This window comes from Sminthopsis crassicaudata, chromosome 1 (assembly GCF_048593235.1).
Source record: "Sminthopsis crassicaudata isolate SCR6 chromosome 1, ASM4859323v1, whole genome shotgun sequence".
NCBI classification, from domain to species: domain Eukaryota; kingdom Metazoa; phylum Chordata; class Mammalia; order Dasyuromorphia; family Dasyuridae; genus Sminthopsis; species Sminthopsis crassicaudata.
Window position 1 is genome coordinate 743172693 of NC_133617.1, and position 22609 is coordinate 743195301.

The window sequence follows — 22609 nt, forward strand, 5'->3', positions numbered from 1 at the left end:
AACACTTTTTGCCTCCATCAGGACTGAAGTGTTCCCGTTATTGTAAAGCTTGAGACACCTCGCCAGTCTCTCTCCCCTTTTCCCGCAGGGCCCAAGGCTCAGTCGGCACCTTAGTTTCCTAAAGATGTTCACGACAAACCGTCCTTGTAGAAAGGTAGCTGTGTCATGTGTCGGAACATGAGAAGCAGAACTGCTTTGAAGCGAAAGTAGCATTATATGTTGAAAGCAAATGGGAAGACGTAAAATTCAGAGTTTCATTTGCAGTCCTATTTTTTTTTGGGGGGGGGGGAGACATATTTTGATTTATATGCAAAAAAAAATGTGTTTAAACTTACTAACAATAAATCATTATAAGTTAGAAAGGTAGCAGTGAGCCCAAGCACAGTCATCCACACTGCTTAAGACTCTCCAGCCCTGGGTGCTCATTCCCTGCCCTCGTGCACAGGCCGTGTCCCCAGCTCGAGGACGAGCTCCTCCTGGGCAGGGACGGTCACCTCCTTCTTTTCGGTGCAGTCTCCAGGGTAGTTAATACGCACTGTTTAGAACGTACTCCAGACACAAGCAGATTGATCTGGCTGACCCCACCCCTGCCACTGACAGTCCCTTCATTGGAAGGGGCACAGGGGTCTCACCAGCTGCCCACGCCGCTGATGGCCAGCCTTCTTCAGATGCCCCACCTTTGCTTTCCTCCTACAGCCCTGAGAATTATGGGCCTATTCCTAGAAAGAATGAGCCCATTGTCCCCGAGCTCAGTCCCCAGCTCTCCGGTCCCCCCCGGCCACTGCTCCCTTGTGAGAGGGTGCTTATTTCCCCAGTGGTTCTCTCCATGTCTTACACATGGCATGCACTCAATAATGCTTTTCCGTTCATTCACTCACTCATCCCACACGGACATCCCGGCATTGGAAAAACCCCTCCCAGAGCAAGGGGCTCAAAGGAAGCTGCCCTGCTGTGCTCCATGCCAGAAGCAGGGTTTAACTCAAGTTATAGGGCAGCATCCGTGGGTTGGGCATCCTAAATGAGCCAGTGACACCGAGCCAGCCGACGCCCCGAAGTCCACAACAAAGGATGAGAGGAGCGCCCCAAGGAGGCCAGGGCCCTTTCAGGATTGTGGGGCAGCCCTAGAGGCATCCGGCCAAATGCTGAACGCTTTCTTTCTATCTGATCATTTTAACGCTGAGAGGAAACCCAGCCTGGTAGGACCGACCGCTGCACTGGGGCAGGGCTGGTCCGGCCTGGGCTGAGCTCTCTGGCACGGGCAGACCAGAAGGAAGCGTGATATCACTCCCTGGACACCCCGCCCCATTTGCTCCTTAGCGGAGGGGTCCCTAAGGCCCAGAGACGGGTGCCTTGTCCAGTGTCACACAGCCAGTAAGTACCAGAGGGAGGAATTCTCAGGCCTTGTCAACCCCAAACCCAGAGCTCTAGCCAATGCGCCACACTGCCTCTCTCCCGCTCTCGTGGGTTCAATGCAGGGAACCTCAGCTTTACCTTTGAAGGGGCACCCAGGGGCCCACCACAAATTACCATGGAATACTGGGCAACCATCCCGTCGGCATCTCCGTGATAGATGTACACAGCTCCCACAAAGTCGTTCTCCTTGGGAGCCCCAATGGCCACATCTGGGGAGAGAAGCAGGGATGGAAAAGTGAGAACCTGCGAAGGAGGGACCGCTTCCCCCACTTACAAGGACTCAGCCCCCCAACCAGAGGGGCTCAGTTCTGCCTGACACAGGCATCGTGAGCTCTGTGGGGATATGGAGGAAGCTGTCCAGGCAACAACCTCACGTCTGACCCTCTGTGGGTCACGTCTGAGTTTTCCTGGCAAAGATACCAGCCTGGTTGGCCATTTCCTTCTCCAGATCATTTTACAGAGGAGGAAACTGGGGCAAAGTAAAATGACTCGGCCAGGTCACATGGCTAGTAAGTGTCTGAAGGAATTTTTAAGGAGCATTAAAGAGCCCAATGGAAGCTGGAAGCTTCCAAGACAGGAAAGAGAACAGCTGCTCCACGCAGGAAGTGCCATAGAAACCACAGCCACTAGTGGGAACAGGTTAAAGAGAGGGCGGAAGGAGACAAAGCTGCTCTGGTGAGCCCAAGGAAGGACCCAGGGCAACAGCCACAACTCTTTCCTATTAATGGATGACTACTGAATTAATCCCCATTTCAGTCCCTCCCTCTCTCATGAGAAATGTGCATTTGTAATAGAGAAAAGTGCACCAGATCTCAAAGATCTAAATCCTCACACTCTAGAACACTAATAACTATCACAAGGTCAGAGAAGGATCTCAGAGAAAATTACAGATGAGGAAACTGAGGCTGAGAAAAAGAATGTCACCTCGAGAATCACAGGCTAATAGGGACCTTCTGGGGCATCATGGGAGCCTTGATTTAAACTGGAAGGACCTGGCTGGTCCAGTCCTCATTCTCCAGAGGCCCAGAGATAGTCAGAGAAACGATGGCGCCTTCTTCCCAGAGCTAATCATCATAAAACCCCAGTACGTGCCATAGGAGGCGGCACATAATATTAGCTAGCACTAGTGCTATTTTAAGGGGGTTGCTAAGGCCCCCCGAGTCCATATTCTTCCTGCCTTTCGATTCGATGGAAGAGGAAATGTTGTGATTCTGTGAAAGCCACAATTACTGATCTGAGCAAGAATGTCGCAATCCCAGGCCACGAGAGCCACCCGCTACGTGCTGCCGTCTCCAGATTTGGGGACCTTCCCACTGAGCTCTAGAGAGCGGAGACTGGAGGATCTACATCGGAACCTTGAGGTTCTCCACAGTGAGCAGCAAAGGTGAGATTTGAACCCAAGACGTGGGATCGAGTGCCCTGAGTCTGTCCACTGCATGGTAGACACTCCTCAATCTCTCTCTCCATCCCAGCACGTGTCACACACTTACTAATGATCACTGACCCACTACAGAGCTTGTTTGCAGAGACCTATTGCCCATTTTCTCTCCCAATAGATCATGAGCTCCTCAGGGGAGTCATTTCTGGCTTTCTTCATATGCACATTACTCAGGACTGCGCCTGGCACATAGGACATGCTTAATAAATGCTAGAACCCTGGCCACAGAGTTGTTTGCCTGTTGTGTCCCCCAAGAGTGCCTAGGATGGTATCTGGTACACAGCAGGTGCATAAAAAAAATGCTTATTGATGACTGAGGGGATGGGGCAGGCATGGCAGAGGGATGCCCAGCTCCCGCTTTAAGAGGTCTAGCAGACACTCTGACCTGGCGAACGTGGCTGGCATGGGGAGGATGCTACAAGAAAAGTGGGACTAGGCATGGGGGACGGGGGAACGAGAAGCTCTGGGACGAGAGGCTGGGCCGCAACAGCAACATGTCAGGGACCAGGAGCAGAAATAGGAAACAAGAGGCAGAAATCACTGGTTTCAGGAAACAGAGATCAAGAAAGGAAAAAAGAGCAACAAATGAAGCTAGAGCTCCTCGCCAAAGCTCGGCTCCAGCCTCTCCTAGGTGGATCCAGGCCTCGCCCTGAGGCAGAAGACCCAACAAGCAGATCCCGTTTCTGTTGTGAATAGGAGGTTCTGCCCTTCGAGAGCCTCAGCCCCTGACCTGGGAACCCGTCGTCGTCCATGTCCCCCAGGGCAGCGATGCTCTCCCCAAAGTGGGCATTGTAGACACGGTCACCATCCAGCACCAGCTGCTCTTCCAGGGCCCCCTAGGAAACAGGAAACGGGACAGGCTGAGCAAAACAGAGTCCTGCCAGCAACCCCCCGAGGCTCCCTCCTCAAGCACCCCGCCCCAGGAAGCACCTGGACAGAACCGGGCAGCTGCCATCTCACCGAAACAATCAGGCTACATGCACTGGGTGACCCCCAGGAGGAGAGGCTGGAAAGCCTGGGTTCTACCAGGGCCCAGAGCTCTCATTTTAGCCATTCCCAGCCCAAGGTGGGTCAGAACCACTTATGACTGAGGAGAGAAATCCTAAGAAGACATTTGAGGGGTTAAATGACCGATCTGGGGCACGCACAGAGCCTGGTACCAAGTGAGGCCTGGCAAAATGCTTGTTGAGGGAGAGACAGAGAGATAAGGAGAGAGACAGAGAGGAAAAGAGATAGAAAGCAACTGAGATAGACAGAGAGAAGGAATGGGGGAGAGAGAGAAAGAAAGAGAATAAGAGAGAGAGAATAGAGGAAGAAGAGAGGGAGAATGGAGGAAAGAGAGAGGGGGGAATGGAGGAGAGAAAGAGAGGATAGAGGAAGAGGGGAGAGACAGAGACACAGAGATACAGAAAGACAGAGACAGAGAAGAAGAAAAGAGATGCTAGAAGGAGGGAGAAGAGAGAAGAAAACTAACCTGCTTGACTCAAAGAGTGGGGGAAGGAAAGTAATGCACAATAAGGTTGAAAGGAAGATTGGAACCAGGCTGTGAGAGGCTGCAAGAGAAGTCTGTATTTGACTTCCCTAACATGAAGCCACGAAAGCTTCCTGATGGAAGAAATACCATTATCTCACCTGCACTTTAGGAATCTCACCACACTTAGTATAATGCCTGACATACAGTAGGCACCTAATAAATGCTGACTGACTGATAGCATAGCCCAGAACAGAGCGGGATGTCAGGCACATTCCAGGTGCTTAATTAATGTTTATTAACTGAATTGAATTACAGTTTTAGGGGAATGCCTGTGAATATGTCAGGATGTCCACAATATGGGCACACTGAGCCCAGAGGAGCTGGAGCTGGAGCTGGAGCCGGGGCAGGGGCAGGGGTGCCCCTCTGGATGCCAGCTCAATCACCGTTACTGTTTTCACGGTGCCTTCCACCCCTCCTCTCCATGCTGCCTCCCCCCGCCAGGCCCCAGACTCACATTTCCTCTGTTGATGTAGACGGTGACTTGACCTTCATCCCTGATCTCAGAAAACATGGGCGCGCCGACCAGCAGGTCCGAGAGGCCGTCCGCGTTCAGGTCAACTGCACATAATGAGGAGCCAAAGTAAGAGCCCATCTGCAACCAAGGCGAGTCACAACAGAGCGTTCAGTAGGCGCCCACACACAGGGGATGCACGCGCGCTGCTTTGACTGCATTCGCTTCAGACCCACGAGACCGCGAGCTCCCTGGGGCTGGGGCAGGACTGGGGATGGACCTGGAACTCTTCACTGGGACCCACAAACTTGGGAGGGTAAAAGAATATTTGGCGAAACACTACTGGTTCCCAGGAAAGGCGAGACTGATCTCACCTTGAGTCAAGGGCTCCCAAACCCAGAACTGGAAGGGGACTTGGAAATCATTGAGGTCCATCCCCTCATTTTACAGGAGGGAAAACTGAGGCACAGAAAGAAAAAGCAACTTGTCCAAGGCACAAAACTAGTATTATAGGTCATTGATATGGAGTAAAAAGAGATCCCAGAGACCATCAAACCCACCATCCTCATGGCAGCACGGAATTGTCAGTAGACTTCAGATCCCGTGGCCATAGGCAAGTCACTTACATTTTCTAAGCCTCAGTTTCCTCATCTATGAAATGGACAAAATGATTTCTATAATAGTTACAAAGTTCAAGTGACAGAATCTACTAATAAAAAAAAAATAGAAAAAGATTCCATTAAAAAAAAAAAACTATAAAATGAACAAAGTCAACCTAAAAAAGACACACCCTGTACTTAAGTGGATGTGAAAGAATGTGAAAGAACTTGCAAACTTTAAGGTCCTACATCAATTATTACTATTTTACAGATGAGTACACTGAGGCCTATGGTGCCCTAAGGTACCCAAGGAAATAAATAAATACAGGATCATAGGAACACAGATATAAAATTACAATGGATAACAGAAATCATTTGGTCCATCCCCCTTACTTACTGATGAAGAAACTGAGGACCAGACTTGGACTTGCCAACTTTACACAGTCAATAATATCAAAGTAGAATTTAAACCCAGGTCCTCTTACTCCCAGTCTTTAGCACAGGGGTTGGTATACAGTAGGTACTTAATAAATGCTTTGGATTTGATTCCAAAACCGACAATGAAAAGAATGTTTTCACTCTTCTAGGGAAGACAAACAGCAATTTTTAGAAATTTAACAAAGCTGCGACTACAATTGAGTATCTCAAGGGCCTTCACTGGAGGCACAGCATAGGAAGGATTTTTTTTATATATTCCTCCAAGGAATAGACTTCTAAAAATGCTTGCTAAGGTTGCAAGTGCAGTCAATAATCATAATAAATGTGTTTCATTAATCAAAAAATCAAGACTACAAATTTGTCAGGGCCAAGGCAACTGGGAAAACCAACTCTCACAAGACAAAGACAGCCCAGGAGAGACATGCTATATGCTAGGAGGCAACTGAACTGAATCCCTCCATCATTCAAGCTTCTGAAGAAAAAAAAACAGGCTGTGAACGTGTGAGCTCACTGGAGAAAGAAGGCTGCAACCCACGAGACTGTTCTCCAAGGAAGGCACTAACAAGGCCAAGAATTCTTTTTTTTTTCCACTTGGAATATAAACCAACATCCATTATATTAAAACTGAAAGAAATTATTCCCAGGACATATAAAACTCAAACCCTTTTTATTTTTAGTTGATAAATATAAACAACTCCCTTCATATTTTTAGTCTATTTGACAGAATCGCAGGCTCTCGGAGCCAGAAGGAATCTCAGAAGGTTCCCGAATCTAACCTCTCTCATTTTACAAATGAGGAAACTGAGCTGCAGAGAGTGAACATCAATGGTGGAATCTGAACCAGAGCTCCCCAATATCCCAATATATCAAGTGATTCTTGTACTTGAACAAGAATCCCTCAACAAGACAGCCAACATACATACAATCAACAGGCCTCACTTCTATATTTCCAATGAGGAGGAACTCCCTACCACTCAAGGTGCCCCCATCCCACATTGGGACAGCTTTAACTCTTAGCATCATATAATCATAAGATTAAAAACCTAAAGCTGGATGAGACCCAGAAAACAAGTCTAATCTCCTCATCTTAGGAAGCTTTTCCTCATCTCTAAATGAAATCTGCCTTCCTGCAATGTCTATCCCTTATTCTAAGGTCTAAAACAAGCCAAATCTCTCCATGACAATATTTCAAACTCTCCAGGACAGTGATCGGGCTACCCTTGAGTTTCCTCAATCTAAGCATTTTTAGTTTCTCCAACCAGTCCTCATAGGGCTCCTCTGACGACCCTACTAATCTTGGGGCCTATTCTGAACTCACATTTCACCAATTTTGTCCCTAAAATGTGGCGCCCACAACAGAATCCAATAAACACTCCAACCGCGGATGGAGGAGGACAGAGGACAGCGGGATGATCACCTCCCTTCCCTCTTTCTGGACAAATGCTCCCCGGGGCATAAAGCCCAAGCTTGCATTAGCACTGTAGGCTGCGACTCACATGGTGTCCATGGGCACTTGGATACATTCTTATCCAACCACGTCTCTCCCATTTTACACTGTACAGTTAATTTTCCGGTGTGAACTACCCTGTTTTTCAGCTCCATTCATGTATTGCCTTCCACTTTCCTTGAGGATAGATACTGCCTTTCTGTTTGCGTATAGTTATATCTTCAGCATAATGTGAGTCATATAGTAAGTGCTTACTAAATGCTCTTTGACTTAAAGGAAGACCAGCCTCTGACGTATGCTGACTGTGCGACCTTAACTGTAGGAAACTCTAATGCTAAACATTGCAGAGAAATGGCCAACCTGTGTTGGGGGAGGGAGATTCCCCCTGGATGAATGAAACCATGGGTCCGTCCCTATCCCTGATTGCTCTCCATTTGTCTCTATTCGATTTCTTCATAAACTTGGCCAATCATTCCCGCCTGATCACTGCTTCCCATTCTGGATGCTCACATGTCATCCCTTTATTAAGATGGTTCACTGGAGAGCTGGAGGAGTCTAAGGTTGATGCACTTTGGAAAACCTGAACACCTGCTCATATCTGACCCTGTGGAGACTCCCTCTTTCCCCATAATCCTTCAAAAAACAGAAGCAGCTGCTCAACATGTATGTGTGATCCTGCCCCGTCTATTTTGGGGGGAGACTCCATTCAGCCACTAAAATGATTTTTCTTAAAGTCCATGTCACCCCTCGACTCAAGAAACTCTAGTGGCTCCCTATCACTTCTAGGATCAACTACAGAATCCTCTGCTTGGCTCTTAAAGCCCTTTGTAACCTCATAATCCCTCTGTCCACCTTTTCAGTCACCTTACACTTTCCTCACCCCGTTCTACTCTACGATTCAATGAGACTGGTTTCCTTATAAGGACACCTCAGGCAAGACAGTTTGAGATTTTTCCCTGACTCTCCTCCACACCTGCATCTTGGCCCCCTGGCTTCCCTGGCTTCCCTGGCTTCCTCTCCTCCTCTCCCCTCTCACAGAAATCACGGTTTTTCCCTTTCTTTTCAGATTCCCTTTATAGCACAGCACCTGGCACATAGTCAGTGCTTAATAAATGCTTGCTGACAACTGATTTTCCTAGCCCTCGGAGGTGATTGATCTAATGGGGCCTGGTGGCTGGGATGCATTTCAAATGCTCTCTGGGCAATGGGGACTTAATTCATTTAAACCATAGCCAGGTATGAGAGGCCCTCTCCAGCCCATTGCCAGCAGTCGAATCCAGGGCTGAGTACCAAGTAAGCCAGATTTTTGTCCTCCACCTGACACGGAGGCTGCCTCTAGCCATCTCCTGCCTCACTCGGAGGGAGGGCTCAGGAGAGGCGTAGAAAAGAGTAATTAAGGGAAGGGTCAAGGAATCACTGGGCAGCCCCCCCTACCATCCTCTCCAAACCCCTTGTCCCTGAAGATGTGTCATCACCGGAGTGGGTCAGTCTTGGGTGACCAAAGCAAGACAGCAGAAGGCAAGACAACCATTTATGAGGCAAGAACTCTGGGTAGAACACTGGGCCTGAGACAATGAGCAAAGTGGGAATGAGGCCGCTGATCAATGCACTGGATGGAGGACTAGACATGGAGTCAACAGAGATGAATTCAAATCCTGCCTCATATCAGATAGGCTTGTAATTTACCCTCTCTCAGTCTCAGCTTTCTCTTCTGTAAAATGGAGACCATAATAGCTTTGCAAACTTTAAAGCAAGTTATAAAAGCTTATTATCAAAGGGACAATCTCTGCCCTAGAGGAGTTCATGGGTCCCTGGGGAGCTGAGCCCATACTGATGCTACCTAACATGGTGAAGTATCTAGAAAATGAGAAGAGACATAAGTACGGTCCTAATAGGAACAGGAAAAAACCGTGTTCTCGGCCCTAAGGAAACCATTTCTTTAGTTCCGAGAGACCATTTAACTTGGTACAAGCAGAAATTCTAACAGAAGTTTCCCAACTAAGTTCTGATATGCAAAGCCTTGGAAAACTTGGTTAATTTTTAAATGGCGTTCCACAAGATTAGAGGGGGACTCCTGGCCTAACCTGGGCTCTGCTCGCCGTCCCCGGGGGGACTCCCGGCCTAACCTGGGCTCTGCTCGCTGTCCCTGGGGGGACTTCCGGCCTAACCTGGGCTCTGCTCGCCATCCCCAGGGAGCCGTGGTGTGGTCTGGGGGAAAGATGCCCCCTGAATAGCTCTGGGCAAGTAACTGAGGTCTCCAAGGAAACTGGTCAGGAGGGCGAGGCTGGATGGCCTCCGAGATCTCTGCTGGCTCTAACTCTGTGATCCAGGATCTTACATGAGTCACACAGACTAATCAGGAATAAAAGGGAAAAGCAACATGTAGAGAGGGGAGGAACAAAGCTGTCTTGGAGAGCAGATGTGCAGTGGTGGAGGAAGACTCAAAGACCCAAGGCAGGCTAGAAGCATCAGCATGTGGAAGAAGGGAAGAAGCACGTCAGGGGCCACCTAGTGTTACTCATGAGAATCCCCCAAACCCCAGGTGTTCAGCCAGGCCTCCTGTGATGGGAGAGACCTCACGCCTTCTCCATGCAGACAGACCTCTGGAACAGTCCTAAGTGAAGATTTCTGGGAGTCGAGTCTGGATCTCCCTCTCTGTAACTAAGAAATCCTGGTTCCGCCCTCCCCAGGGACCAAGCCCTTCTCCATCTGCCGGCTTTTCAAGGACCCAGTGATGGTTACCGTGGTCCCCAGGAACTGTCTCCAGGCCAAATAGGATGAGAAGATGAGTGTGGAATGGATGGAAGAGAGGGAAGAAGTACCAGTCGAGACCCAAGCTAAGCAAAAATAAACGGGGCTGACGGCTCCAACAAAAATGGGCAGAAAAGCGAAAAAGGCCTCTGGCCTGTTTGTTCTGCCCAGTCACGAGCATGTCTAGGAGCTGGCCATCACCCCTTTTTGCCCACACATCCGACCAGGAACCCAGCCTCATGGGAACTCTCAAGGGGAGGCTCTGAATGAACGCTCCAACAATGCCATAAAAGCCCAAGCAGGTTCCCATCAACCCAGTTCCAGCCCCCAGCTTCCAGGGCCTTCCTTCACTCCCCCTTCAGACTCCCCATGAATAATCTCCAGACACGGAGGTGGGAGCAGACCAGGGGAAGAGGAAGGGAAGGAGGCTGGAAGGCTGGCCAAGAGGTGCTGGCCAGAAAGGAGGAACCGTCAGGAAACAGCAAAACTCAACCTGAATCATTCTGCCGGCCTCCTTCAGCTTTCCGACCCAAGTGCAGCTTAATAAGAGGGGTTCGGATCCTTCTCTGACACATCATCCCACCCACTGTTACCCCGGACACCCAGAAATGGGCAGAAATACTCTGGGGGCCGTGCGATGTCCCACTCGCCTTCTACCGGGGGGGGGGGGCCTACCCAAAGGATGAAAGCAGCTTCTGCCTCCGAGGGCATTTCCTTGGCTACTCGGTTGGCTTGGCTTTGGCCCATCCAGTCTCTCTGGCTTTTCCCTAGTGTTCTCTACCCATGAGGGCTTCAAGCACTTAAGGTAGTCAAGGCCCCAAGCATGTATTAAGCGCCTACTGGGTGCCTCACACTGTGTAAGCATCAGGGATACAAAGAAAGGCAAGGCAATACCTGTCCTCCAAGAGTACAGTCTAATGGGGAGAAAACATGCACTACAAGCTGGAACAGGAGCAACTGGAAATAATGCATTTATTAAGCACCTTCTATGTTCCCATCATTGTGCTAAAAGGGGATAGAGAGCTGGCACTAAAACAACCTCATCCTTCATAAAATGAAGCACCAATCCATGGGTCCCATAAGTCCCTCCAATTTGTAAAAGGTCTCATGTGAGCCAGAACTGTTAGCGTATGGGCTGCAGACCCAGAAAGGGATTCAGACCCTTTCACTTTATAGTCGAGGAAACAGGCTCAGGCTAATTGACTACAATAAGTAGTAAGCAATTAAGGCAGGATTTGAAGTCTTCTGACTCAAGCCAGACTCTTTCCAACATACACAAGTTTTCTAACTTCTAAAATTATTCAAAAGCATTTTTTAAATGTCAGCATCCTAAGAGAGGCGATGGAATATGGTGGAGGAAGCGCCGTACCCAGAACTAAAAGGCCCGGGTCCAAAAATCTTTTCAGGTATTACCAGTGGGCAAGTCACCCTAAGTTTGCCTCAGTTTCCTCATCTGTCAAATGAGGGGTTTGGACCCAATGACCTAAAAATCCCTCTCATGTCTAAGGATCTCAATCAGCAATCAACCAGTATTTCTTCCTCCCCTACATACCTTTTTGCCAGACGCCTGAAAGATCTTAATTAGGGAACCCGATCTTCGGTCAGCTCTGAAAATGTAAACCTGTGGGGGACAAAAGAACACATGGAGACAAGCTCATCTGCGGGAGGGGAGCTACTCAGGATCCAGACTTAGAGACAGCACCATTTCAAAGAACTCCAAGCAATGAACCAAGGTCGGGAGCCTGAAATGCTATTGCTCCCATTTCTTCCCATCACGATCCACACGGATCCCATGAAGACCACCAAAAAATATACGTGCTCCCCCTTACACCGGCCTTAAAACGCAAAAGGCCCCAGATCCACTGACCCTAATTAAAATGCTGGAAGTTCATTGCCAGAAGAGCAGCCAGGGCTAAATCTCATTGTCTCTACTGCTCACCCACCCCAGCTAAGCACCCAGGGTTATGGGCAGACCCAAAATGTCAGGCAGTATGTTGCAGCAGAAAGAGCATTAGATTTAGGATCGGGGACCCAGGTTCAAAACCTGCTACATCGTGGGACCTCAGGCAAATCAGCACGCCTCAATTTGCTCATCTGTGAATCACTGCTGCTGCACCAGGAGACCTCTGGGGTCCCACAGAGTTCTAAACTCTTAGATAAGAGTCATAAAAGTCATTTGCCTTTGAATGGCTTGAAACCATTCAACTATGGCAGCCCCAGCCAAATCTAATGGTCCAGTGGCAAAGCCGTGGAGGCCACAGGTCAGAGTGGAGACCACCCCGCCGTCTCCCTCTCTCTTGTTGCACGGGCCCCTACCTTTCCGATGCCTTCATCCTGAGGTGCTCCCCCTACCACTTCCGTGGAAGATGGCTGTACAAAATGACCAGCGGTCACCGCGTATCCTGAAGGAGAAGGTGGGGGATAAAATAAAATTGAGGAAAAAAGGGGAAAAATGAAAAATAAATCAAAACATTTCCAAGGCATCCCCTCTTTTTCTGAACTCAAATCCTCAACAGCAAAGCAAGGGTCCCCAAGCAGCTGCCACCATGCCAGGAAGCCAGGGGAGCAGGCAGGGGTCCAGTCCATCCCAGTGCGAGAGAGGATTCTGAATGGTAGAGAGGGAAAGTCGAAATAAAATGGAAGTCTTTAAACCAGGGGTTCTCAAACTACGGCCCGTGGGCCATATGCGGCCCACTGAGGACGTTTATGCACCCGCCGGGTGATGGCAAATGGGCTGAGGGGCGGAAACAGAGTGTGAGGTTTTGTTTTTACTCTAGTCCGGCCCTCCCACAGTCTGAGGGACAGTAAACTGGCCCCTATTCAAAAAGTTTGAGGACCACTGCTTAAAACCAAGGCTCCGAATGTAAAACAAGCAGGGGCCCTGAGATGGGCCCAAGAACAAGCCATGGCCTGGCAGAAGGCCTGGAACTCTCCAGGGTCTGTTTGTACCAGTTACATGCCAGTTCTCTTTTAGATTATAAACTTCTTGAGGGTAAAGACCATCTCTTACTTTCTTTACATCCAAGCACAATGCCTGGCTCATAGTAGGTGCTTAATAAATGCTTATTCTCTTTTGCTCTAATGTCCCTTCCAACTTCAGTTCTCCCAAAGGTCTTTCCTGATGTCAACAATTATCAGTTCCCCCTCAAAAAGAATTACCATATATTTACTTTAAGTATACAGTTATCCCCTCCCCATTCTGGGGCAGAGGAGCACAGGCCAGTCGGGAAAATCCCTGTAAAAATTTTTGGCCCTCCCTCTCCAAGTCTAAATTATTATGGTATTAAAAGATAAAACTGATCATTGATATTAGACAATACTGCACATATATTTTATGTATTTCTAAGTTTCCAAACATTTTCCAAGTTGGCGGCCGGCCAGTATATTTCATCTGCGGCTTTTGCAAAACTACAAAGTCCCATTTAATTTCTTAGGCCAATCCCCACTCAACGCATGGAAACCGCGACTGGGAAAGTCACAATGTGGAAGGATCACCGGACTTGCCGCGCTCTATTTGCTCAGCCAGCACGTAGCGCCGCAGCGGCGGGGACGCGCCCTAAGTCTTGAGAAATGTTGATTATCTGGCTGACTGACTGGCATTAACGAATGTTACTTCATGGGTATTCTGGAGATTTACCTGTATGTTTCATTTACATACTGGAGGTTCATATTGATTCATTTGCATACTGGAGATTTGCATACACCTTCTTTTAACAGTGTGAGTTGTCCAAGGGCAAAAAAAGTTGCTGTTTTTGTCTCTGTTCGCTCAGCATCCGGCACAAATGCCAGATTTCATAAATGATTGCAGAACTGAACTGGATTCTCGGAAGCTAATGATCGTCAACTTTGCCTTTGTGGCTGTTTCCCCATTCTAATTTCTTTCACAGCTCTTTGGAACACGTGTATTATCCATAAAAGCAAAGGATGATAACAAGAACTTAGCTGATCTTTCGCAATCCTCTCTCTTTTATTTTTATCTGAATTAACAAAGTGTGAGTCACTTGGCCAAAAAATTCGCCATCAAGTGGTTGAGCAGCTGGCCACGAGCCTCCAACCGCCCTCAGACAACGAACGGCCGGACGCTGCGGCCGGGACCGTCCTTGAATAAAAGGTGGGTAAGAACGCAAGGAAAGACGTACCCGTCTCCAACAGCGATTTCTGTTCCTCCTTACTGTACGCAAACCCTGGCATCCCCCGGTGACGGAGCCCCCAGTGGCCACGCAAACAGTCCCTCAGAACGCGGGAGCTGCCCCTAGAGGCCCAGCTTCTCCTAAGGAGAAATCTCAGGGATTCCACGAAACCCACAAGAGCAGGCACTGCCACGCCGTCGGGCAGCTCTCCGCTCCAACACAGGAAGCGTCTCCGCCGGCAGCGGGCAATAAGCATGGGGCTCATCTTCAAAGGGAACACATTTCTTCAGTTTGTGCCCTGCTCCCAATAAAGCCATCTACGGCCCCCTCCAATGACCTTGTCTTAAATGGAGCTTTCTAATGCTGAGCGATGATGAAAGGAGAGAAGCCTTTGATTCCTGGCCCGATCAGAAAGGACAAGGCGTGGCGGGGAGGGGGCGTCCCCAAGGGCACACAGCCCTTTGCCCATCATCATTCTTGAATGGCACCTGCTGGCTCCTTTTTCATTTAGGAAGATTAAAAGGTTTGGGAAAGAAGGAAAGTCCGCAAGCAGCCCTAATTACAGCTTACATCAGGCTGCTGTCCATCAGGACGGCTTTTACCTCTTAATGTATCTATTTCCGACCAGCTTAAAGGGACACAAACACTTGGGTTCCCTTTGAAACCCAAATAGACGCTTGGTGGAAACTGGGAGGATGCTGCAACATTATTTTTAGTGGAGAACATTTGTGCATTTGACCATAAATATCAAGTGAGCTAAGCCTGGAGCTCTGGCCCCCTGGGAGGTCTGCCCCTCCCAACACCCTCTTCACACTCAGCTTTCTCTCTCCCACCCCCCATGCCCAAAGGAGCACGGTCCCTTACTGACCACCTGGACTACTGCAACAAGTTACTAATACTTTTTCCTTTCCGAGCCATTCTTTATAACACTCTCCAAACAATGTCTTATGCAGAAATCTGAACACATCACTACTCTACCCAACAACCTTCAGTAACTCCCTAGTGCCTGCCAAGAAAAGTTCAAACTCCCTTGTCTGGCATTTAGAGTCCTCCACAGCCTGGTGGGCCCGTCTGCCCATATCACATCCCCCTGCACTTTCTACACTTCAGATAACCTGTGTCTTTTAGACACATTTATATGCTGATGATTCTGTGGCCTTTGCTGTCTCCTCGGATCTGGAATGTCCTCACTGCCCGACTAGCCATGCTTCAAAGTCCATCCCAAACCTGGAGAAAAGCCTTCTCTGAACCTCTAGTGAGGTTTGCAGACCTTTGTCTTGTCTCTCTGATGCCCTTGGGTACAATAAGGTTATCTAGTTTTGTAGGCTTCCCCTCTTCAGTGCAAGGCCCATACATCTTATCTAAATTTGGTACTTCCCCCATTCTAGTGCAGCAAAGTACTCTGCATAAAACTAGAAAAAGAACAAATTAAAAGACCCCAATTAAAACACCAAATTAGAAATTCTTAAACTCAAAGGAGAGATTAATAAAATTAAAACTAAGAAAACTATTAAACTAATAAATAAAACTAAGAGTTGATTTTATGAAAAAACAACAAAATAAATAAACCTTTGGTTAATTTGATTAGAAAAAGGAAAGAAAAAACCAACTCACCGGCATCAAAAATGAAAAGGGTGAACTTAGCACCAATGAAAAAGAAACTAAAGCAATAATTAGGAGCTATTTTGCCTAACTGTATGGCAGCAAGTCTGATACCTAAACCAGGAAGAGCCAAAACAGACAAAGAAAACTAGTTCATCTCAGTGGTTCAGTGATCCAAAGCAATCCCAATAGGACAGAAAATGGCAAATGCATCCAGAAAAAGAACTATAGAGACTGAATGTAAATAAATCAACATGTGCTATGTTTACTTCTTTTTTCTCTCTCACATGGTTTTTCCCTTTTACTCTGATTTTTCTCTCCTAACATGATTCATAAAGCAATGTGTATCAAAAATAATTTTAAGAAAAGGAATAAAAGGATGAACAAATGAATGAACACCGCTCTTCCAAATACAACAATATCCAATAAAAAAGCATTAATGCCCACAGTAATGGCCAAGTGAGAAGATACAACAGCAGCATCCTTGCAAACTTCCCTGTCTGTTTTCTTACTGAATCTCACCATGTTGGTTCAGCTCTTTGACCATCCTTAAGATGGGAGTACTGAGCTAAATAACCAATTGACTCTTCCAGAGTTGACTTAATGGGGGAGACTTGGACTTGAATTGGTGCAGTGGTCCTTGGAAAGCTCTAGACCCACTTTTCCCAGCAGTCCCTGGTACGTGCCCCCCCCCCACCTGGCCCAGGTACGTATCCCTTCCACCTCACCTAGGTAAGTGTAGCGCCGGTTCATGATGGCCTCGTCATTCAGCTTGAAGTACATGTTGTCTGTCAGGTTCAGGACCTTGACTGTCCCTGCCCAATAAAAAGAACCCGGTGCTCCCATCACAACCAGCTCCTGCCAAAGAGAATCACAAGGACAGGAGTAAGGGGAGGCTGGCAGGAAAGGGCCCAGCCGGACCAGCTTTCGAGGCCCCTCGCCAGGCTGAACACAGAGATTTGTCCTGAGCTGCATCAAGGCCCCTGAGGAGCAGAGGGAACCCGGAAAACAGTGGTTCAGGGGCGACTTCACAGGTGGGGAGCCTTTCCTATGTCACACAAGTACTCCAGGACCATTGCAAAGGAGCCAGACAGAGAGGAAAGAACGCCGGCTTTGGAGGCAGCAAGTCTGGGTCAACTCCTGGGTTGGCAGCCTGGCAAGTCCTCAGTTTCACCATCTGTATAATAGGTGCTCCACCTTTGTGGTCTGGCCCTAATGAAAGCCCAGGACAGCTCACCCGTAGGAAGGTGACTCAGCCATCCCAAGTGGGCAAGATTTAGCCACAGCGAGTTCCCTGAGGGACGTCGGCCCCAATTGGACCGATGAGATGGATTGATGAGAACACTTAGGTTAAGTGACATGGCCACAGTCACAGAGCTAGTAAGCATTAGAGGCGGCATTCAAACCCAGACCTTCAGACCGCTGGCTCAGTACCTCAGGGTTGTGACCTGTATTGGAGCCCGGGAACTGGGGGTTCTGTGCTGCCAACATTTGGAGGTCACCTCCTCACCTTCCAAACCCACACAAGTCATTAGTCCCACATTAAGGAGAAGAGAGACAGACAGCGAGAGGCCGGGGAGTGGAGGCGGCGAGGGGGGCGCGGACGACCTGCAGCGGGCAGAGAGGCAGAGGCTCTCAGGAGCAGCCACGGGAAGTCATCAGCAGCTGCTGCCTCCCCCACTATGGGCCTCTCCCCCCAAAACCCCAACAACCCCATTATGGGAGGCAGTCGGGAGGCCCGGCAGCTAAGCCCTGGGCCCAAAGGCAGGCCTGAGTTCAAACACAGCCTCGGACATTTACCAGCTGCACAATCCTGGGCAAATCACTCAGTCTGTTTAATTTCCTCGACCATGAAGCGAGAATTATAATAGCGGCTCCTCAAGGCTGTTCTGAGAATCAAATGAGACAATATTTGTAAAAATGCCTGCTTAGTGCAGGGCCTGGCACACAGCAGATGCTCAATAAGTGCTTATTCCTTTCCTTCCCTCCACTTAACTGACCCAGCCTGGGGCTTTCAGCTTGGGGGGATCAGCCTTGGAGAGCACAGGGTCCTCGTGGACCCCCAGAGGCAACAGGAGAAGACCCCCAGAGTACCTTCCAATCACCCACACTCCTACGAGCTCAATGGCCCACCAAGCTCTCCTCCCCACACTGTTTGATGCACCAGAGAACTCCTGGGGGTCTGTCTCTGCTATAGGCTGGCCCAGAAGCCCCCTTAGAAGGGCCTGGTCAGGGCACTAAGGAGGCAGAAAAGCATCAGATACATCGCAGAAATGGTCTCCCCCAAAGGGTGCAAGTTGTTTAAAAGGGCTAAGATGGCTAAATCCCCTGTTCTCTGTAAAATCATCAGCCCAAAGAGGCTCAGTGGCAGGGATTAAGGCAGCCAGCTTTCCTGGTGACAGGGAGTGTGGTGCAATGGTTAGAACAGTGGGTGCCAGTCCATGATTCTGATCGCTGGCAGAGCCTTTATATTTTGGAAGCTCCTTGCTCCATGGAGTTTGGCTACGATAGCACAGCACTGATTAAAAGCATCGTTCTGGAGGTTTCCTGGATCGCCATCATGTATGAGTGACTGCGGGCAACAAGTAGGTCTGTGCCCAGGGTGTGAATATAGTACAATTGGATGGCGGAATTGTCTAGATCATTTTGAGAGTGCGATTCATAATATAGGGATAATTGTGACACTTCTCACTGACAAAACTTACCATCCCTTGGGATCACTCCTTAAAATGCCCCGAGTTGGGACATCAACCCCTAAAGTGCCCCAGAGATAGGACATCATTCTTTAAAATGGCCCGAGTTGGGACATCGCTGATTAGGTTTCTTGGTCTGTCTCTGACCTTTCCTGCCTGTGGGACAACAGGCAAGTGATAGGAAAAATTAGAGCCTTGGACTAAATGGCCTCTGCGGTCCCACGGACCTCCCCCTCTATAATGTCATCGCCTCCTTGGGCTGCAGAGGTCGGACCAGATGGTCACTGAGGCCGTTTCCAGCCCTCGGATCCTGTGAGAGATCCCTGCACTTCTTCACTATGGAAACTCTGTACAAAGCAACGTGGCGCTTGGGGCCCAGAGAAGAGCAGGAAGGGACTGAGGCCGTCCAATCCAATTCACTCATTTTACCGATAGGGAAACTGAGACCTGGACCCGAGACCCGGAGGGGCTAAGGCTGTAGGTGACGAAGCCAGGAGCAGAACCCAAATTCTAGCCCGTGAGATGCCAGCTCCCAGAGGCCCACAGGGCAGACCGTATCCCAGAGGACCTGGGCCTGTGAAATCACGGCCTCAGAAGGGAAATCCACAGCCCGGCTCTGAGAGTGGCAAAGTGGAAAAGCAGCAAGAGCAGGAAGGAAAGGCGGCTTCGAATGCAGTGCCCAGGGCTGAGAGAGCGTGGGAAACAGAATGGGACGGGGCACTAGGCGAGCCCTCCGGAGAGTCACCACCATCATTCAGGAAGGAGGGAACTGGGGCCGGTTAAATATGAAACTGCCGACCCGAGGCTCTGGGAGGGCCCGTCACAGAGGAAGCCTCCTGTGACAAATGGCCGGCACCTTCCTTCCCTGGGGCTTCCTCCCAAGAGCTCCCCAGCTGCAGATGCTGGAACATCCTACTCTGGGCGCAGAGTCTCTCTGTCTCAGGACAGAGAGGAAGAAGACATGGTCAATTCAAATCAGAGTGGGGGGCCTGGGGTGTTGGATCTGTGGGGGAAGCCCCTTCCTCTAACCACCAGGGGACCGCCAATCTGCTCCTCAAAGGGATCTCGGGGCCATCCGGCGCCCTCATCCACAAATGGGGAAACTGAGGGGACCTGGGTGCCGGGTTAAAGTCCAGGATGGCGTGGACTTTAAAGACCCCTCAAGGGGACAAGACCCTTTGACCACATCCAGTGGAGCTCAGCCAGCGTTCACCTGGAGACCTTGCAGGCCGGCGCCAGCCCACAACAAGCCTCCCCCTGCCCTCTGCTCCTCTTCCTCACACTCCCCTTCTAGAACCTGGGGAAAGCTGGTGTGACCTCCCTGAGATCTTCCCAGACCCGCCACACTGCTTCCACACGCTGTCCCCCATCTCCCAGCTTCCAGCTCCAGCTTTGGGAGTCAAATAGAAAAAGCCAGGACGATCTTGCTTTTGTCTTGGTGGATCTGGGCTCCTCACATAATGCCGTGCATACAGTAGGCACTTAATAAATGCTTTCTGAATTAAACTACGCCTTGAGGTCCCTGTCTGTCAGGATGACTCTCCATAAAGGTCTTCTAGACTCATGGCTACTCACTGTAACTCTAGAGGACCAGTAATGGAAAATGGCTCACATACAATAGGTGCTTAATAAATGCTTTCTAAATTAAACTACACCTTGAGCTCAGGGTCTCTGTCTGGCTCTCCATCAACCGTCTTTTAGACTCACGCTGTCGCTCTAGAGGAGCAATAATGGGAGAATGTCTAAGGGCCCCCACCCCCCCTAGGAATGGGGCGTAAAATAAACGCGTGTTAAATAAAAACAGTAAAAGTTCCCCTGACCAGTGAAACAAAAGTGAGATGAAAAATGTGAGGCAAGAACGAGCCGGAGCCCGAGCTCCTCTCCAGGGCCACAGCTTGCAGACTGACCTGGGGGAACGGCCTCCGAGCCGAGCACGTGTTACGGGCCGCTGGCCGGTCCTGAGGGACCGCGCCACCCAGACCCCCAAGCTTAGCACCGGGGCAGCCCCTGGAGGGAGAGCGCGCGGCCGGATGCCCAAGGTACAGACCTGGGGAGCTGCCCAGCTGACCCCCATTTATCCACGTTTCCTGCTCCATATAAAACAGCTGAGGTCCAAGAGACGGAGGCAGCGAGTTCAAAGGCATCTCTGGAACAAAGGGAAGCGCCTGGGAACCCACGGCAGCTGCCAAGCACAGGGAGGCCAGGAAGCAGCTGCCTCTGGCCAGGGGCCCGCCAAAGGGAGGGGGACACATCCCCCCCACCGTCATCTGGGCCGCTCACCTCACGGCACCCCGGCCCGGTCCCCGCAGGCCATCAGCCACACCTGAGGTCCCCGCAGGCAGCTACAGGTAAGGGCTCTGGGAAGGGAGGAGGTGGAGGCCGGAGGTCGGAAGGGTATCTTAAAGGTCCAGAGCCTTTGAGGTCCTGGGGGCCTCCAGCAGAACGGTCACCATCACTTAGTGGGAGAAAGCTGCCCGCCACGACCCAGAGGCCGGGCAGTCCAGCCGGCTGCGCCCCCGACACCTCCTCCAGTGTATCCGTCCCAGGCCCGCTCCCAGGTCCCCTTCCTTTGCTCCCTCCATCAGGGCAGGGGCTGGCCCTCTCCACCCTCCGCATGGAGTCCGGCGCACCTGCTCATTGACCGCCCCCAAAAGTGGCTGGCAGACTCTGGGGGGCAGCTCCAAGGGCCAGGCTGTGAGCAGAGCACAGGCCTGAGTCCAAGTCCAGCCTCTGACTCTTAGGAGCTGGGTGATCCTGGCCAAATCATGTGACTCTCACCTGCTTCCTCCCGGGCCCCTCCTCCACCTTTGCCAGGGCAGCCCCAGAGAGAGTAGTGGACAAACTACACAAATGTGGGAAGAAAGGGGACTCTCCCCCCTGCCCCCGCCTCTGCAGTTTCTACGGATGGCAACTAACTCTTCCCTCGGGGAGCCTGGAGTCCTCCTATTTTAACTGGGCCCCAAGGCCCAGCTCCTGCTAGCTCCCGCCGAGGCGGGTCCTCAGGGACACCTGGGCCAGCCCGCCCCGCCACAGTCAGCCCACGGGCCCAGAAGAGGCTCCCCTGGCTCCTTGGGCGACCGTCGTGGCCAGCTGGTGGTTCGGTACAAAGCCTGCCACCTTCCCTCTCCGCCTCCGCCCACTGGTGGCTCACTCTGGAGGCCGCAGGGTCAGTGCCGGCCTTCCCCAGGCCCCTCCGAGCCCCCCAGGGCCCCCAAACTGTGGCTCCCTCCCCCGTGGCCCAGCTGTCCTCGAGCAGCCAGACTTGGGAGGGCCCGGAGGCCATGGCACCTCGCCTCCGGATGAGCAGGCTGAGGCCTCCCAGACTGAAAGGAGAAGCCCCGGCCCAGGACCCCGGCCCCCACGCCCCCAGACACTACTCACGTTGGTGAAGAAGCCCGCTATCCCGGCCTGGCACGAGCCGTGCTCCTCCCCGTACTTCTTCTTATACTCTGGAGGGAGAAGGGAGAGGAAGCCATGGAGAGGTCAGTCCTGGGCTCCTCTCCAGGGCCCCGTGAAGCCCCGGACCACCGGCCAGAGGAGGGAAGGAGGGCGCCTCGGGAGGGCCGTCCCACATGGAGGACACAGCTCATGGGCACTGGGAGGTTGGCCAGGACGTCCGACCTCGGCCCTTTCCTTGGGTCCTCGTGAGGGTCCTGTGACACCCATGCCCAGGGGAGGCCTCGGGCTCAGCCTCTCCCCCGGGGCCAGAAGCCCTTTTGTTTCCTACACTTCTTCCGGTGATCTGGGCCTTCTCCTTCCTTCTTCCCCCCATCCCGGCCTCTATAATCAGGCCCCTCCTGGCCCTCCACAGCATCAGCCGCCTCTATTTCCTAAAAGTCCTCTTCAGTTTTGTGGGGCTGTCACCATGGAAATGACACTGACCCTGCTTCCGTCTCTGCAGGGGTCAGGGCTGGGGGGGAGGGGGGTCTTTGCTGAATGCTTTTTTCCTCCACCTTATTTCATTAATTGCCAGGTTAAGAATTTGCAGAGGGGAGGAGGAGGACAGACTGGGGAAGGATACAGCAACAGAAGCTGAGACCTTAGAGGAATCAAAAAACCCATAAATGGGACCTAAGGGACCCGGCCTTCCTCCAGGGCCAGCCTGCTGCCCCC

At 50.7% G+C, this 22609-nt stretch overlaps 1 protein-coding gene across 1 annotated transcript in view; it reads right to left on the reverse strand.

Annotated features, from left to right (window-relative positions):
• Positions 1–22609, reverse strand: part of ITGA9 (integrin subunit alpha 9) — a 299345-nt gene that overhangs the window by 245264 nt on the left and 31472 nt on the right. Inside the window, exons 5-11 of the mRNA XM_074284359.1 lie at positions 21878–21945; positions 16532–16661; positions 12388–12473; positions 11624–11692; positions 4840–4977; positions 3582–3687; positions 1528–1622 (exon numbers count right to left, since the gene is read on the reverse strand). Coding sequence (XP_074140460.1) covers positions 1528–1622; positions 3582–3687; positions 4840–4977; positions 11624–11692; positions 12388–12473; positions 16532–16661; positions 21878–21945 — 692 coding nt within the window. The remainder of the gene's footprint in view (positions 1–1527; positions 1623–3581; positions 3688–4839; positions 4978–11623; positions 11693–12387; positions 12474–16531; positions 16662–21877; positions 21946–22609) is intronic.